At 40.2% G+C, this 15,800-nt stretch overlaps 1 protein-coding gene across 2 annotated transcripts in view; it reads left to right on the forward strand.

Moving 5' to 3' along the window:
• Positions 1-13,711, forward strand: part of KIF26A (kinesin family member 26A) — a 133,668-nt gene extending 119,957 nt beyond the window's left edge. For both annotated transcript variants that reach the window (XM_066608142.1, XM_066608143.1), the window contains exons 11-16: positions 179-341; positions 3,151-6,379; positions 6,745-6,935; positions 9,099-9,119; positions 9,758-9,908; positions 11,398-13,711. In XM_066608142.1, coding sequence (XP_066464239.1) covers positions 179-341; positions 3,151-6,379; positions 6,745-6,935; positions 9,099-9,119; positions 9,758-9,908; positions 11,398-11,576 — 3,934 coding nt within the window. In that variant the 3' untranslated portion in view covers positions 11,577-13,711. The remainder of the gene's footprint in view (positions 1-178; positions 342-3,150; positions 6,380-6,744; positions 6,936-9,098; positions 9,120-9,757; positions 9,909-11,397) is intronic.
• The last annotated feature ends 2,089 nt before the right edge of the window (positions 13,712-15,800 follow it).

Here is a 15,800-nt window from a genome sequence, read left to right on the forward strand (position 1 = left end):
CAGACTGGACAGGTTATATTACAACTCGCTGTCATTTATAGCATTGCAAGCAGCTGGTATTTTTAATGTAATCCTTTTACTTGCTTGTTGGCATGCCCTTACAATACTGAAATAACAAAAGGAATGTCTCCAAATGCCCAGTGCAGAATTTTAATTCGCCTTCCCTCTTGTTAAATAGGGACAGCAAATTAACTATGCTCCTGAGGGAATCTCTAGGGAATATTAACTGCAGAACAACGATGATTGCCCACATCTCAGACTCTCCATCAAATTACCCAGAATCCCTCGCCACTGTGCAACTTGCTTCAAGGATTCATCGAATGAAAAAGAAAAAATCCAAGGTTAGTCTATTTTGCTTATTGTGTTTTTGGTAAGAACATATGAGTTAAAGTATAAATCATTTTCTATATAAATTCCAAGGGTTTGTAGCATTAAAGCTTACCTGAGTTTTCAACAAGTTTTCTAAAATGTAACAGGTTTTTCTTACCCTCTCATTTGCTGCTGTTTGCACGGTTTCATGTTTGTAAGTCCTGATTTTCAAGTGGTCTTCCCCATTTTTCTTTTGCTCTAGTCCATTTTTAGGGATGGGATGTGTAGCAAGCTCAGCATTCTGTCAGTAGTTCATGTCATGCACTTCTTTGCCCTCATTTCCCATGTTGCATTGCACTGCCTCTGGTCTAAACAGTAGCACTGCCTTTGGCCCTCCCTCTGTTTTCCCAGGACAATTAGGCATTTAAAAAACATTCTGGCTACATGGTTAGTAAACCAACTGTGTGTGTCTAATGCATACGCACAAACACCCACCCACACACTGTAAAAGCAAGAAAGGCAGAGATGTTGGAGACTATTATCACAGTATCTGCAGATCTGTCAGCCTGCAGCCTGTGAGTGCAGGGGAGCCACCTGTGAAAATAGTTGCTATGGAAACATCAATATGTCCTTGTTACTACAGAAGCTTTGTACCTAACAACAGACAGAGAAACTGAAAGGGAGACCCCTAGTGGCAGCCGCTTCAAACACAATTTACAGTGGTAAAGCAACAACATTTTTAATGCAATTATACGGTATTACAGAAATGATGAGACTAACGCAAGCTTTTAGATGAGCATACGTTGTTTGAAAAGTTAGTACCCCTTTAAAGAGGTTTTCTGGAAAAACACATTGATGGCCTATCTATAGGGTAAGCGTTGAGTGTGAGCCCTGGATCCCCACTAATCAGCAGAGTCTGCTAGTTAGGAAATGCTCTAATATTTCATTGTCTTTATGTCCCAACTTTTCATATACTAAAGCCTCATGCAGATGGATGTTTTCTCTCTGCTTTTCATCAGTTGTATTAGATCTCCAATTTAGGTGCATGGGATCTCTATTTAGTCTGTGTATCCCTCCAAGTCTATTCAATCTGACAAAAATAAATAGATTAGGTCATGTTCCTTTACTTGTTGTCTATGTGTAGTTTTCCTCCCTTTTAAAGGGGTTGTCCCACCACAGCAAGTTGTCCGACCACTGGGACCTCCACTGATCCCAAGAATGCAGACCTGATATGTCTTGTATTGTGGACAGAGTCGAACGCACATGCAGACGCATAAATAAAGACCCAAAGGCCCTAGTGCAAAAGTTCAGCTGGCCCTATACCCCTTGTACCTAGTCCTCATGGCTGCCTGCTGTGATCCACCTAGAACTTTGAGCTGCATAGCTGGGTCTCTTAATTGACAAATGACTCAACTATGCAACACTAGGAGGGTGTTGCTATTGTCTTAAGGACATAACTTCTTCCCCAAGAGAATAATAATAATCTTTATTTGTATAGCGCCAACTTATTCCGCAGCGCTTAATAAGAAGACAATATATATATATATATACATACATACACACACACAGTATGTTGGAGACAACATAACATATCTTAAAGACAATTTGTATAACACTACGCACTTAGATATAGCAGCTCAGTTCCAGTAACCTCTAAATAACGCAGTCACCATATAATAGTCACATACCAGCTCTACACAGTGATCACAAGTCTCCACTGCATAGAACTATTTACTTTCTCTTGGCTTCTCTATCGGAACCCAGACCACCATGAAAACTCCTTTCGGTGGTAGTGCCCACCACAAGAAATGCCTCCTTTGTCCCCCCACACAGTAGTAATTCATTTTTGCCCCCTCTCACCCTATCTGTGCGCACACAAAGTAATAGTGCCCCTCTGTGACCCATCATAAAATAATTGTGTCCCCCCCCCTGACACTTTTCCTTAGTGGTCAGATGCCCATTGACCAGCAAGTTATCTCCTTGTTCTCCCGAGGATAGGAAATGACTTGTTGTGGTGGAAATATACCATTAAGTTTTGTTTTTAGGGAAGACTATTTCCATACGTACGACTGACAGTGTGTGTGTCAGTCCATGAAGCTGTGAGATTGCATACTAGGGGGCTGCACAGCCTCAGTCAATGGATGTTCTGACTGTGCAAGGGTCCTAATTCATACAAAACACGTTCTTTCTTAATCAAGCCTTCAGCGCTATAACAGAAGCAGGGGCGTAACTATAGAGGGTGCAGGGGATGCAGTTGCACCCGGGCCCAGGAGCCTTAGGGGGCCCATAAGACCTCTCATCTCCATATAGGGAGCCCAGTACTATGAATAAAGCATTATAGTTGGGGGCCCTGTTACAGGTTTTGCATTGGGGCCCAGAAGCTTCAAGTTATGTCTCTGTGCAGCATGGTTTAGGTATGGGTACGGATACAGATACAGATAGAGGTGGGGTCCCAGCTCATCTTTTGCATCAGAGCCCCTGAGCCTTTACTTACGCCCCTGAACAGAAGTATAACATTCAAACCAACTCATGCCTCACCCATATCAACTATAAATAGGTCCAAAATTCTGTGTTGAGTAATTTCCTAATATATCTTTATCACTTTTTTGTGCATAATTGGCTATATTTCCAAAGTATTTCATTGGGTAAAAAAAAAGATGGATAAGGTATTTGCAGTATTTCTTTTGATACTTGCTTAGATGGAGTTCAACAATAATTAGAAGAAGCAAATCAATTAGACCTTAGATAAGTTTCTTAGCCTCTTGGGTCATAAAGAGTGGATGATACTAACTACTACAGCTGTCACATTCTAATCATATTGCCCCTTTCTTGATTTTCTAGTATGCATCCAGCTCATCTGGAGGAGAAAGCTCTTGTGAAGAAGGCAAAGTGAGAAGACCCCACCACATGAGACCCTTCCACCCAAGGACAGTTGTACTTGACCCAGATTTTCCTGCACTTGGAATGCACAGTGATCCGGATTATTCTTCCAGCAGTGAGCAGTCATGTGACACCGTCATCTATGTCGGTCCAAATGGGGCGGTTTTATCTGACCAAGATCTTACAGATAATGAAGGTCCTCCAGAGTTTGTCCCTATTATTCCTTCACTTCTCAAGAGAAAGAGCAAAGATAATTTATGTACTCTTCGAAGTTCTGATAATGATCACTTAAAATGCAACACATTTGCTGAGCTACAAGAGAGACTTGAGTGCATTGATGGCAGTGAAAATCCTTCCAGGTTCCTCCATGAAGAACTTGCCTCAACAGCTCTTGCCACAAAAGCCATGATTTCCCAGGAAAATATACCTTCTCTGCCACAGCAAGATAAACTGCCACACTCACCCAGGAAAGCACAGAGTAGTGATATTTCATCTGCTTTTCCATATAATTGTTCAGGATTGCAAACAACTTCACCTCAACTTATACAAGAGCACCCTCAGCAACATGCCAAAGCTGAAACCGCACGTTTGGACTGTGTCTCAGATGGAGATCAGTTGACAATCACAGATAGACAAAAAGGTCCATTGCCAAGTAACGGCAAATTTAAGGAACAACCAAAATTATCTACTGATCCATCAGTGAGAGAAAAGAGCCACCTTACAAAAAGACCTCTCCCAAGTCCTGCACCACCACCTCCTCAAATGAACTCTCAAATGAGCTTAGAATCATGTAGTGGTGTCAGGACGCCTCCTGTCGGAATGAGCAGATTACAGAACCAGGACAAGCACAATTTACTAGGCAGCACATTCCCGGTTATTAAAAGCACTCCTAAACAACCTGGCCCAGTTGAGGTACATAGGTTTTGCTCAGCAGTTAAAGGAAAGGGATTTGATCGTGATATTGTAACCACGACAGTAACACTGCAAAAGCCCGTTGAGCTTAATGGAGAGGATGAGCTTGTGTTTACTGTTGTTGAAGAACTGTCAATAGGTGGTATTCTTGATAATGGTAGACCATCAAGCATCATTAGCTTTAACAGCGACTGTTCTCTGCAGGCCGTTGCTTCCGAATCTAGACCAGTTAGTATTATAAGCAGTATTAATGATGAGTTTGATGCCTACACCTCACAGATAACCACTGCTGGTGTTAATATTGATATTGTGGTTCCCTTAGCCGAAGATCAATGCACAATCAGCAGCAGGCGCTCTTCTATAAGCTCGTGGCTGAGTGAAGTGAGTATTTGTACAATTAAAAGTGATGGAGCACAGACCTACGATACTTTACTTCCACACTCATCTCAAAAAGGTGATGAAAGTATGAATTGTTTGGATTTGGATTCAGATAACACAAATATTCATATTTGCAGGAATCTAAAAAATTCTCTAAATGATAGTGGTTTTTGCTTTTCTGAAATGGACAATGAGAGTTTTAGTTCCAGTCTCTTGTATACTTGCAATGAGAAGAGCCTTAAGACCTCTGAGCTAACCAAAGCTATTCCAACTGCTCATCAAGCAGTTATTCAACCTAGAGCTTGTAGTACCTGGGGCACAATTTCAGTAGAAACCATCCATTCTAGTCTTCCTCGGAAAAATAAGTCTACCTCAAGCACAGCACATGCTAATGAAATGACATGCAAAGAAGGCATGTTTGAAGACCCATGGACAGTGCGACAGGATAACTGCTTAGAAGGAAGGACTGAAAATCAGACACTTTCTGCAAAATCATTTACTTTGGTTACAGACAATCAGTTTAAACAGAGCTCAAAAGTTGCACAAGCCAATATGCCTAAGGCTTTAAAATCTCAAACAACATTGGGTTGCTCACAAAGGGTGGTAGATGGCTGTGAAGTGGATCCTAAACCTTCCACTAAAAAGAACGAGCCTCTCACAAAAATGCCACAATTAAGAAGAGGTGCCACAACATTGGGTGTTGTAACAAACTACAGTTCCCAAACAGAGCACGGGATCAAAGGGGCCTCAGATGCTATGTTTTCTGAAGGAAGTTTAAAGTTTTCAGGAGCAAAGAAGACCTTGCCGCAGAAGACAAGTATGTTGCCAAGACCTGGTGGAACTGGACCTCCTGCTCCTCCTGTAAGAAAGTCAAGCTTGGATCATAAAAATAATTCTCTTCATTCCAATAGTCTTGGCAGGTTAGAAGGGGCAGATTATAGCAGGTCCACCTTCAATTTAGAAGAAGATTCTGAAGCACAACTTGGTAGCAAAATTGCTAAAAGTGACCATTCGCTGCCCAAAGCAGTATCCAGTTTAAAGACTAGATCCAACAAGTCTGAGTGTGTTCAGCGCTATGGAAGCCACACATCTCTAGTGAGATGTGATAGTCTTACATCTGTTGGCTCAAGAACAAACGTGAATCGAGATAACAGCATCAGTAATATCAATAAAGCAGGCCGTACAGTGCCTAGACTTGGCAATCCACCAGCATCCAATACAATTACCTCACCACCTTCTTGCAGCTCTTCCACCAAAAGCAACCAGGCTAAAAGTTCTCTTTCCCAGAAATCTACAACAAGTTTAAGCAAAAACCGCAGCCTTTCAACCAGTGGATCAAAACCTCTTAGTTCTTCTGTAAAGTCTCTTAATCAGTCAAATGGTAAATGTTCTGGAATACCTCCTAGTGGAAAAACAGGTTCAAGATCAGTGCAGAGTGCTAATGGCAAACCAGCAAGAGGGACAATTATGGGTACTAAGCAAGCATTAAGAGCTGCCAACAATCGTGTCAATGAGTTGGCTTCCGGTGGTACTGGCAAAATTGGCCACTTCCGGGGTTCAACAGACTCCGATAGTGGAAATGACAGTGGTATTAATCTTAGTGATGAGAAATCTCAGGCTCCTATTCTACCTTCACCTTATAGTAAAATAACAGCTCCAAGACGTCCCCAGAGGTACAGCAGTGGGCATGGCAGTGATAACAGCAGTGTATTAAGTGGAGAACTGCCCCCTGCAATGGGAAGGACAGCTCTCTTCTATCACAGTGGCAGTAGTGGCTATGAGAGCATGATCCGGGATAGTGAGGCCACTGGAAGTGCATCCTCAGCCCATGACTCAATGAGTGAAAGTGGAATGTCATCTTCTGGACGACTGAGAAGTTTAAAGTCTCCAAAGAAAAGAGGTAATGTGAATTTTACATTCAGAAATATATTGACATATTTGTTTGAATGATTTTAGTTACTTTTATGTTTCCCTTAGGCTGCTTTCACATCTGCATCGGGGGGTTTGCTTTCCTGCTCGATTCAGACACAAGGAAAGGGGAAACCCCTGGCCTAATATGATCCGTTTTAGGAGCTGGTTTCTACTCAGCTGTCCGGCATTTTACCGGACAAAAAAGCACTGCTTGCCTATTCTTCGGGAGTTTTGTGGCGGATCTGTAATGCAGATGTGAAAGCCGCCTTAAATACTTGAATGGCACCCAATAGTCTTTGATTGATTTGATTGACTATTGAATAGTAAGTTATTAAAAAGTTAATTTTTTCATAGGTCTACAGCGTAGGAGGCTTATACCGACACCTCTACCTGAGGCTACAACAGCTGGCAGAAAGAATAATGTCACTGGCCAATGGGTCGACCTTCCCCCTTTGCCTGGCACTTTAAAAGAACCATTTGAAATCAAAGTTTATGAGATTGATGACGTGGAACGGCTGCAAAGGCACAAACATGAAGAGCCAGAGGTCAGGAGATGTAATATTTTAAATGTTATATATATAAGAAATGTATAGCCTGAACAAATAACCTAATAAGCAGCTGTGAAATAAAAGGGATTCTGTCACCAAGTTCATGCTGCCGGAACTTAGGACAGGTATGCTCTTTGCTTCTGTGTGTGTGTCCTATTTTGAAATGCTGTGGCGTTTCAGAATAAATACACTTTGAAGTTTAACTTGGAGCTGAGATTTGATTCGCGGAAGCGGGTCGTGCCGGCCTCTCCACGCCCACAGCATACAGAGTGACAGCTCTCTCCTTATACATAAAAGGGGGAGAGAGCTGTGAGTCTGCATGATGCAAACTAGAGAGGCGGCATGGCCCACATCCATGACTCGAAGCTCAGCTCTGAGTCAAACTTTAAAGTGTGTTTATTCTGAAACAGCACAGCAGTGAAGAATAAAAATACACAGGGGCACTATGAGTACTTGTACTGTGGTACAGGCAACATGAACCTGGTGACAGAATACCTTTAATAAATAGTGGGTTTCTTTGTGGTGCAGAAATGCAGTCCTAAACTCTCGCTCACGACCTGAAGGTTGCAAGTTCAATCACTGCATGGTTCAGCTCCCTGAACCAAGCGGTGATTGAACTTGCAACCTTCAGGTCGTGAGTACCAAGCTTATAGATAAACTGAAGAGCTTATTTATGCATCACACAGATTGCCAACTGATTTCCATGGGAACTGTGTAATACCTCATATTCCCTGTTGTGGCACTCTATGGAAACCTCAGCACTTGCTGCCAGTCTCCAGCTAATCACTGATACACTATATAGTGTGGCACCCTGTAATCAGCCTTTCATAGGGTAATCCATTTAACAAAAATAATGTACAAAGCAGACAACCTGCTTTAGATTAAATATTAATCCTAATGTGAAATTGTTTTCTTTAAATAAACTTAGATTACATTATTTTACCCTAGGTTAAAACCTAGTTTAAACCTATTTGATTACCTTTGAAATTACACTAATATGTCCAACTAGTTTAAAATTCTATAGATAATTGCAGTATATATAACAGTATAAAATTCGTATGTATGGCATATAAGGCTGCATTCCCACGAATGTATATCGGCTCGGTTTTCACGCCGAGCCGATATACGTCGTCCTCATCTGCAGGGGGGGGGGGGAAGAGCCAGGAGCAGGAACTGAGCTCCCGCCCCCTCTCTGCCTCCTCTCCACCCCTCTGCACTCTTTGCAATGGGGAGAGGCGGGATGGGGGCATGGCTAATTCTCGCTACTTAGCCCTGCCCTCGTCCAGCCTCCTTTCATTGCAAATAGTGCAGAGGGGCGGAGAGGAGGCAGAGAGGGGGTGAGAGCTCAGTTCCTGCTCCTGGCTCTTCCATTCCCCCCCCCCCTGCAGATGAGGACGACGTATATCGGCTCGGCGTGAAAACCGAGCCGATATACGTTCGTGGGAATGCAGCCTTAATGTGTAACCAAAATGTAATTGGCTGTTTAGGTTGTGGCGGGTCCATGTGTATCAGTTGCCATTTCAAATGGTATAGTATTTTCATAGATGTTTTAATTCAGTAGATTATGAGGCCAATATCTGACGAACTACTCAGATTCCAAGACATTTGGATTAAAGTGTTTTGGCTTTTTTAGAAGACCAATTTTCAAATACTCTATTAAGGCATTCTGCATTAATCCAGGACGGTCCCCTATTCAGGACCTTCATCATTTTCCTAGAACACAAAGAAGATAAAATAGTATCTCTCTCTGGAGGACCACCAGGTCTATGCTTTACAAGGGAGCACATTAATTTCAATGGGCACTGTGTAATACCTCATTTTCCCTGTGGTAGAACTGCAAGATAATATTAACAGTTGTTCCTAGGTTCCTCTACAGAACACAGCTGATTGCCTAGGATTCCAATCAGCAATTGACAATGTGTAATAATAAGCTTATTTTTGGTAGATCTTTTTAATAAAAAAAATTGTTAAAACCACACAACCACTTTAAGTATTTTCAAAAAGGAGATTTTAAGTAATTATCTTGATGTTGGAATAACTAAATAATCAATTATTTCCTTTTAATTGGCCAAAAAATCTTAGCAACAATGTATATTTTTGTTATGTTTTAATTAACTACTTTTTTAGAGATTTGACTTTTATTTATTTTTTCTGTTTTAGCCTTTCCAGGATATGGAAAAGGTAAGGACTGGAAATGTGTTCAATAAGTATCCATCTATCTAGATTCTTTTCCGAGTATTTATGTAATTAATTCTACAAACCTTTTACTTAATTTTCTAAAACTTTTACTACACTATTTTCTTTCTAATTGTCTAATACTGAAAGATCTACCCAAAAGTAAATTTGCTCAGATAGTAGGATTTTCTACTCATTTAGCACTAATTTTTAAAATTGAATTCCAATACTATATAGTTAATTTGTCCGTTCCTGTGAGTTTTTATTTGCTTTGCAGCTAATTAGTGAATTAGGATAAATAGTTTAATTAACCCAAATTGATGAAATATGAAGAACTCAGTAAAATTGTCCATTATTTAATTACATTGGTATACAGATGTAAGAAAATTCAACTTTTTTTAATTAAAAAATTTCCACCATGAAATTTTGTTAATTAACAAACAGTGATATAAATGTATTTTTTTCATTAGCAGTATAATACATTGGTATTAGGTAGCTTTTTCATTAGTTGTATGATTAAAATATGCAAAACACAACATATTGTTAAGGTCAACCAGAAAGTAAAAAAAATGTGTCTGTGCATAGTCATTGTGTTATCAGAAATCTCTGCAGCGCCGATAACATGTTTTTCTGTTTTTTTTAAGGGTCTGATGTACTTCAACACCAAACTGAAACTTGCAGAAAGACGTCAACAGAGAATCAAAGATATAAAAGCAAAATATGAGATGTTGAAAGATGAGTTGGAGGAGACAAAGGATCGATTAATGATGGATCCCAACAAGTGGACAGGAGAATGTATGTATTAAAAGTCAATATGTTCACATGTGTTGATAGTAAAATGTGGTGAAATGTTGGTTTAGGATTTAAAGGGTTTTTTAGGCAATTTTTATTGATGATCTATCATCAAGATGGGTCATCAATAGTTGATCAGCTGAGGTCCGCTGCTAGGTATTCTGACTGATCACCTGTTCTGCTGCCCACTTTCACTAGCAAAACACACAGGGTACATAGTAGAAACAGATCACTCTGACCCCTGTGTAGTGGCCAGCACTGGTAATTGTAGGCAGGCGTAGCTGTCATAGAGTTTAATGTGAACTGTGCCTGCAAATACCAGCCCCATGCCACTACACGGGGTCAGAGTGAAATGCTTCTACTCCATACCTTGTGTGTTTTGCCTGTGACAATGGGTCCCAGAACAACTAGTTGGTCAGGGTTCCAAGCAGCCAATCAACTATTGATGGCCTATTCTGAAGATAGGTAATAAATAAAAATTGCCTGCAAAACCCCTTTAAGGATGAGACTTTTTACTGCCAATAATGTGGCAGAATCAATATATTTAAACTTGGATTTATTTCTAAGGCATCATAACAGTCTAGTGCTAGATTAAGGTTGGGGGAGGCCCTTGGCCAAAAGGGTGGGGGCTCCTTCCTCAAAAACTGTGTAATATACTGAGTAAATGGCTCATTCAAATTAAATAATTGCAGTCAAATGTTGATAGCATCCATATGTATTCTAATGTATAAAGGGCTTGTTCAACTGTCCCCCAGTTAGTGACGTTTCAGAACACAAAGATTCACTATCTGGGGGTTTGCTCTACTGAATTTAAGTGGAGATTCTGGCAATGCCTTAGCCACCTTTCCCTATAAGAGTGATCATGAAAGGTTAGCTACTAAGTTTCTTGGGAAACCTCTAGGAGTGCTTGGAAAGCTCTCAATGGAACTGGAGGCGAAGGTTCCTAGGTGGTGAAAGGAATAGTCCCTTTTGCCCTTCCTATAATTTGACTTAAAGGGGTTTTCCCATTATTGGAAATTGCCTCATAGTCACTTTGTGCTTCCTGATTGCTGCTGACCAGGAACCTGTGACTGCAGTAGCCAATCATTGGTCACAGCAGTGACCTTCTGTATCCAGTGATTGGCTGCAACAATCATATGTCCTGGTCAACAGCAACAGGAAGTAATGGGAAAATCCCTTTTAACCATCATTAACCATAAAGTATTATGGCAAAAGTGCATCATTTCTTCATGGAGAAGAAATCATTCTGCATATGTCTTTGGAGACACATGAAGCTTTTTTCATTTGCGTCATTAGCTAATCATTTCATATTGAAGGACTTTTTTAAACACAGCAATAACTTTTTAATCCATTACTATTCTTTAAATCAATACGGCTTAATCATTTGATCTAATGTATGAAAGTAACATTCATACATTTTGCAAAATTTATTTTTGTATGATTATTACAGTAGACTATCATAATGATCTTACATTTTTTTCTTGGCCAACAGTTGAAGTGGACCCTGATCTCGACAGTGAGTCTCAGGAGTACCTAGAGGCACTGGAACAGGCCACAGAGGACCTGGAGCTCTGTGTTAACATATGCAAATCTCATGTCATGATGGTGACCTGCTTTGACATCGGAATGATGGTGGATCAGCAAGATGGTGGAAGAGAGGTGGAAGTGTGAAGCACCTGAAGAAAGCTAAAGTTGAATAGAAGAAAAAAATGGACATAAAGGAGTTGATTCAGAAATGACCCTGCATCGTGCAATGAAACTAAATGTACATCAGAATGTGAAAATATGAAATTGAAAAGAATGTTACTGGATTGATACCGATGATGAATTGTAATGACTAAGAAATGAATACGGTGCCTCTAGACCATGCATGGTTCTCTGGATCGGCAGTGACTTCCCATTAGGGACGGACATAGACAGCTGAAGCCACCTATGCAAGAAACCAAGTGGTCACAGTGCTAGTATAGTGCAGCGCCCTCTTCAGATTCTTTGTCTGCACAGCAGCACTAAAATACCAGTGCAACCCTATTCAGGGAGCTGACTGAATACAACTGAATACAGCTAGCATTTATTTGAATGGGAGCTATATGAATTTGTATGCAATAAGCCCCCCACTAGAGGTAACTGCAGCCAGTCAGTATTTTATCATTTAGGTCTATGGAGGAGAAGGAAATAAAATATATTAAAGGAGCAAAACTTCAGTGTTTATGATAAGGTGGTCCCTTGTTCAGCAGCAAATTCTGCATATATGATATGTCCGGTGTTGCCTGCTACAGCCTACTGGAACTTGGTGTCCTGACTGACCTAGAAGGGCATCCTTGCTTTTATTGTTGGGTCACATTCAGACAAGCGCATTATACCCAGTTGAATTTTTGTATTCCAAATCTAACACTTGAATTCCCTGTGGTTCTACTGAACCAAACTTACTGTACCATATGCATCCCAGTAGAACTGCAAGGGGTTCAGGTTTTGCATTTAGAAGACATATAAACATGGGTATAATGCCTCTGGTTGATTGAGGCCTTAAAGGGAATCGGTCCAAACTGTAGGTACTATTTTACAGAGCAGGAGGAGCTGATTATACAGTTTTATTGGAAAAGATTCAATGTAATCTGTGCTTTAATCATTTAAACCTCTGCTCAGTCTGAGCCGAACAGTCCAATGGGCGGAGCTATCAGTGATCAACAGCTACCTGTGAATACAGAGAGCTGTCAATCACTGATAGGACCGCCCAATGGACCTCTAAGCTCAGAAAAACCATGGATATAAATGAATGAAATACAAGTTTTAGTGAATCTTTTCTCATAAAACTATATGTCAATCCACTCAGCTCCTCCTGCTGTATAACACGATGCCTGCACTTTAGGAAGTACGTTCGAGCTGACAGATTCCTTTTAAGATAGTGTGAAAGAGGATTACATCCTTATACAATGAGAATTGAGTATTGAGAAGAGAGAGAGAGAAATGTGTTAATGAAAAAAAGCAAAAAAAAAGGAAAAAAACATCACATCATGCGTTAAAAAAACATAATTCAAGTGCCTTGCTTTCTTATTTATTTTTTTTACTTTTTTTTTTGGTGCTAAATTTTCAAAGCCAGCAAACCTAAGCAGACCATTAAATGTATCAACATTTATACTGTACAGTGTAATTACTTGTAAAAAAAAAAATACAGAAAGGATAAATTACAAGAAAGAAAGGTTTTGTAGCAGGAGCAATAAAGTGTGTTTTGGTCCTGAATTTGCCTTCTGATTTCACAAAAAAAAAAATCTGTTTTTACACAGCAAAACAACAAAAATTTTCCTTCAAATTTACATATTTTTCTGAGCAGTTTAACAAGTTGTATAATATGTCTTGATTATTCTTTACTTTGTTTGATACATTTCTCTATTGAACTAAAAAAAATGTCCCCTCTTTTAAACCTTAAGGAGTTAATTGTACAAGTGTTTATTGCTCGGATTGTTCTATACTGGCCGTAGTACGGTGATGCATAGAATTTTTTCTATTTGCGCTGTTTATGCATTTTTTAAGTGATTTTTTTACAGTTTTCTATGGAAGGCAAAAGCTCAGGTTATACCTATACATGCTGCATGTAATGTGTGCATTTTTCTGTTTTGTAATGGATGTCTCAAGCACCGTTGTATGATTGCCAAACACTTTGCAAAGGTTTATGTGTGAAAGTAATATTGCATTTCATATGGAGTCATATTTTCTGATCATCTTGTTTTTTTATATAGGGTTTTCAAAACCTTTGTATAAATGTATAATACCTTACTTAAACTTTTATCTGTGAATAAAAGATGCATTTATTAAAATATTTTATTTTCTCTTTACTGCACATATTTACACTGAAATTCAATTTTAGGACTGGCTACTACTAGAGATGAGTGAGCATACTTGCTAAGGACAATTGCTCGATCGAGCATTGTCCTTAGCAAATATCTCCCCACTCGGGAGAAAAGGTTCGGCTGCTGGCTCGGGTGAGAGGTGAGTTGCGGCCATGAGCAGGTGTGAGTGGGGGGGAGAGGGAGAGAGAGATCTCCCCTCCATTCCCCCCTGCTCTCCCCCGAATCTTTGCCCTCGAGCAGGCAGGTACTCGCTAAGGGCAATGCTCGATCGAGTAATTGCCCTTAGCAAGTATACTCGCTCATCTCTAGCTACTACATTTTCCTGTCCAATCAAGTTGAGCAAATTACAAGGGAAATTTATTAAGAATGACATTTTATACACCAGTCTCAATCTGAATTACATTGAAATAAGATGGGACAATTTTATTAAGTTTCACACGCTTTTTAATAATTTTGGCTTATTTTGGATGTTCATGCTCCAGAAAATGAAATCTACAAGCTGGCCCATATTTGATATATAATTTACACCAATTTCTGGAGTAAATTATAGTAACTCTATAGTAAATCTGCTTTCACAAAACCACATTGGCTTTTTTGAAATTTGCGAAAACTCTTTTTTATTTAACATAGAAAAGGCATATGATAAAACTTTCTACATTTTTGGTCGCAAAGCATTTGAAATTCTCCCTTATGGAGCCCTTCAACCACTACTACTGGTGCTTAAGAACAAAACCAAAATATCCTCTCCGAGACAGAAAAATATGGTTGCACTCTGATGCCCAGGAGATGTGCAATTTTCTTGTCTGCCCAGTACCCATTATCAGAAGTATAATTGCAGCAAGTGATTTTGGTTGAATGAGAATTAGAGATGGTGTGGTGATGTGGAATAGTATACTGATGTGATATATTCCAAATAGTGGGCTTTGTAGACAATGCAACATCTGTGATGTATGTAAAACTGAGTTTGGCAAAAGTAAAGATATCCATATAATTTAATTAATGGCAAGAGAAAATCAAACATTTTCAGGATACAATTATTACTTGTTCACTTTGTGTTAGAAGGATTGTTTACTGGGACCAGTGATCAGTGGACTGTAGCAATTTCAGGCACTGGGTTGGAGCCTCAGGTATAATAGCTGCAGGTCTGGAGAGTAGTCAAGGAAGAGCCAGGAGTCAGCAATTGGAGGTCTCTGGTCGCAGTACAGAAGAATGAGGAAAGTAACGTAGTCGGAAAGAAAGACAGAAGTCAGTATCAGGAGGTCTTGCAGAAATGGCAAGAACAGGGAAGTGAAGCTTAATCAAATGGAGCTGTGGAACAGAATAATCACATACCAAGGGAGTGGCAGGGTGAGGTTTTTAAAAGAAGTGCAATCAAGACAGAGGTTGGGTTAGTACCAGGAGGCAGAAACTAGGTAATTGGGATCAAGAAACACAGCTGAGAGTCATGCAAGGGAACTGTCCATGAGCTGGATAGTTCAGTGGTGAGAGCTACTGACTGGAACACAGGAGGTCCCAGGTTCAATCTCTGACAACAACATGACTTCAATTCCCCTGCACCACCATCACAATGTAAATTAAGCATTACATGGTGTCCATTGGACTCAATGGGTTGTGTGGTTATCGCACAGATGTGCTGGGTCCTCCTGAAAGAGTGTGAAAGATGCTGTTTATGGCTGTCCCCCACCCCAGGCAATGTATGAATATTACGAATGGGGACCACTCTCTATTACCTCAGAATGCACTAACAGAGAATATAAACGTAATTTCCTAAACCTCAAAGTTTTTACAGAAAACAGCACTTGCTCCAGCTCTGTATTTTACTGGCTGATGCTATAAAAAAAACACACCACAAGCACTACTGACCATATGTCTCCAGTCTACTATCAAGGCTGGAGACACGCCCCCCTCGCATTCCGCATCCTGGTGAAATGGCTTTGACAGGTCACACATGTCCCTGGTGTACTCCCTGTGTCTCCTGCCCATGTCACACTCATACCCACATGCCCGTTGCAGGTCACACATGTCCCCTTCCCTGGTGGACTTCAATCTG

This window comes from Eleutherodactylus coqui, chromosome 6 (assembly GCF_035609145.1).
Source record: "Eleutherodactylus coqui strain aEleCoq1 chromosome 6, aEleCoq1.hap1, whole genome shotgun sequence".
Classification (NCBI taxonomy): Eukaryota; Metazoa; Chordata; class Amphibia; order Anura; family Eleutherodactylidae; genus Eleutherodactylus; species Eleutherodactylus coqui.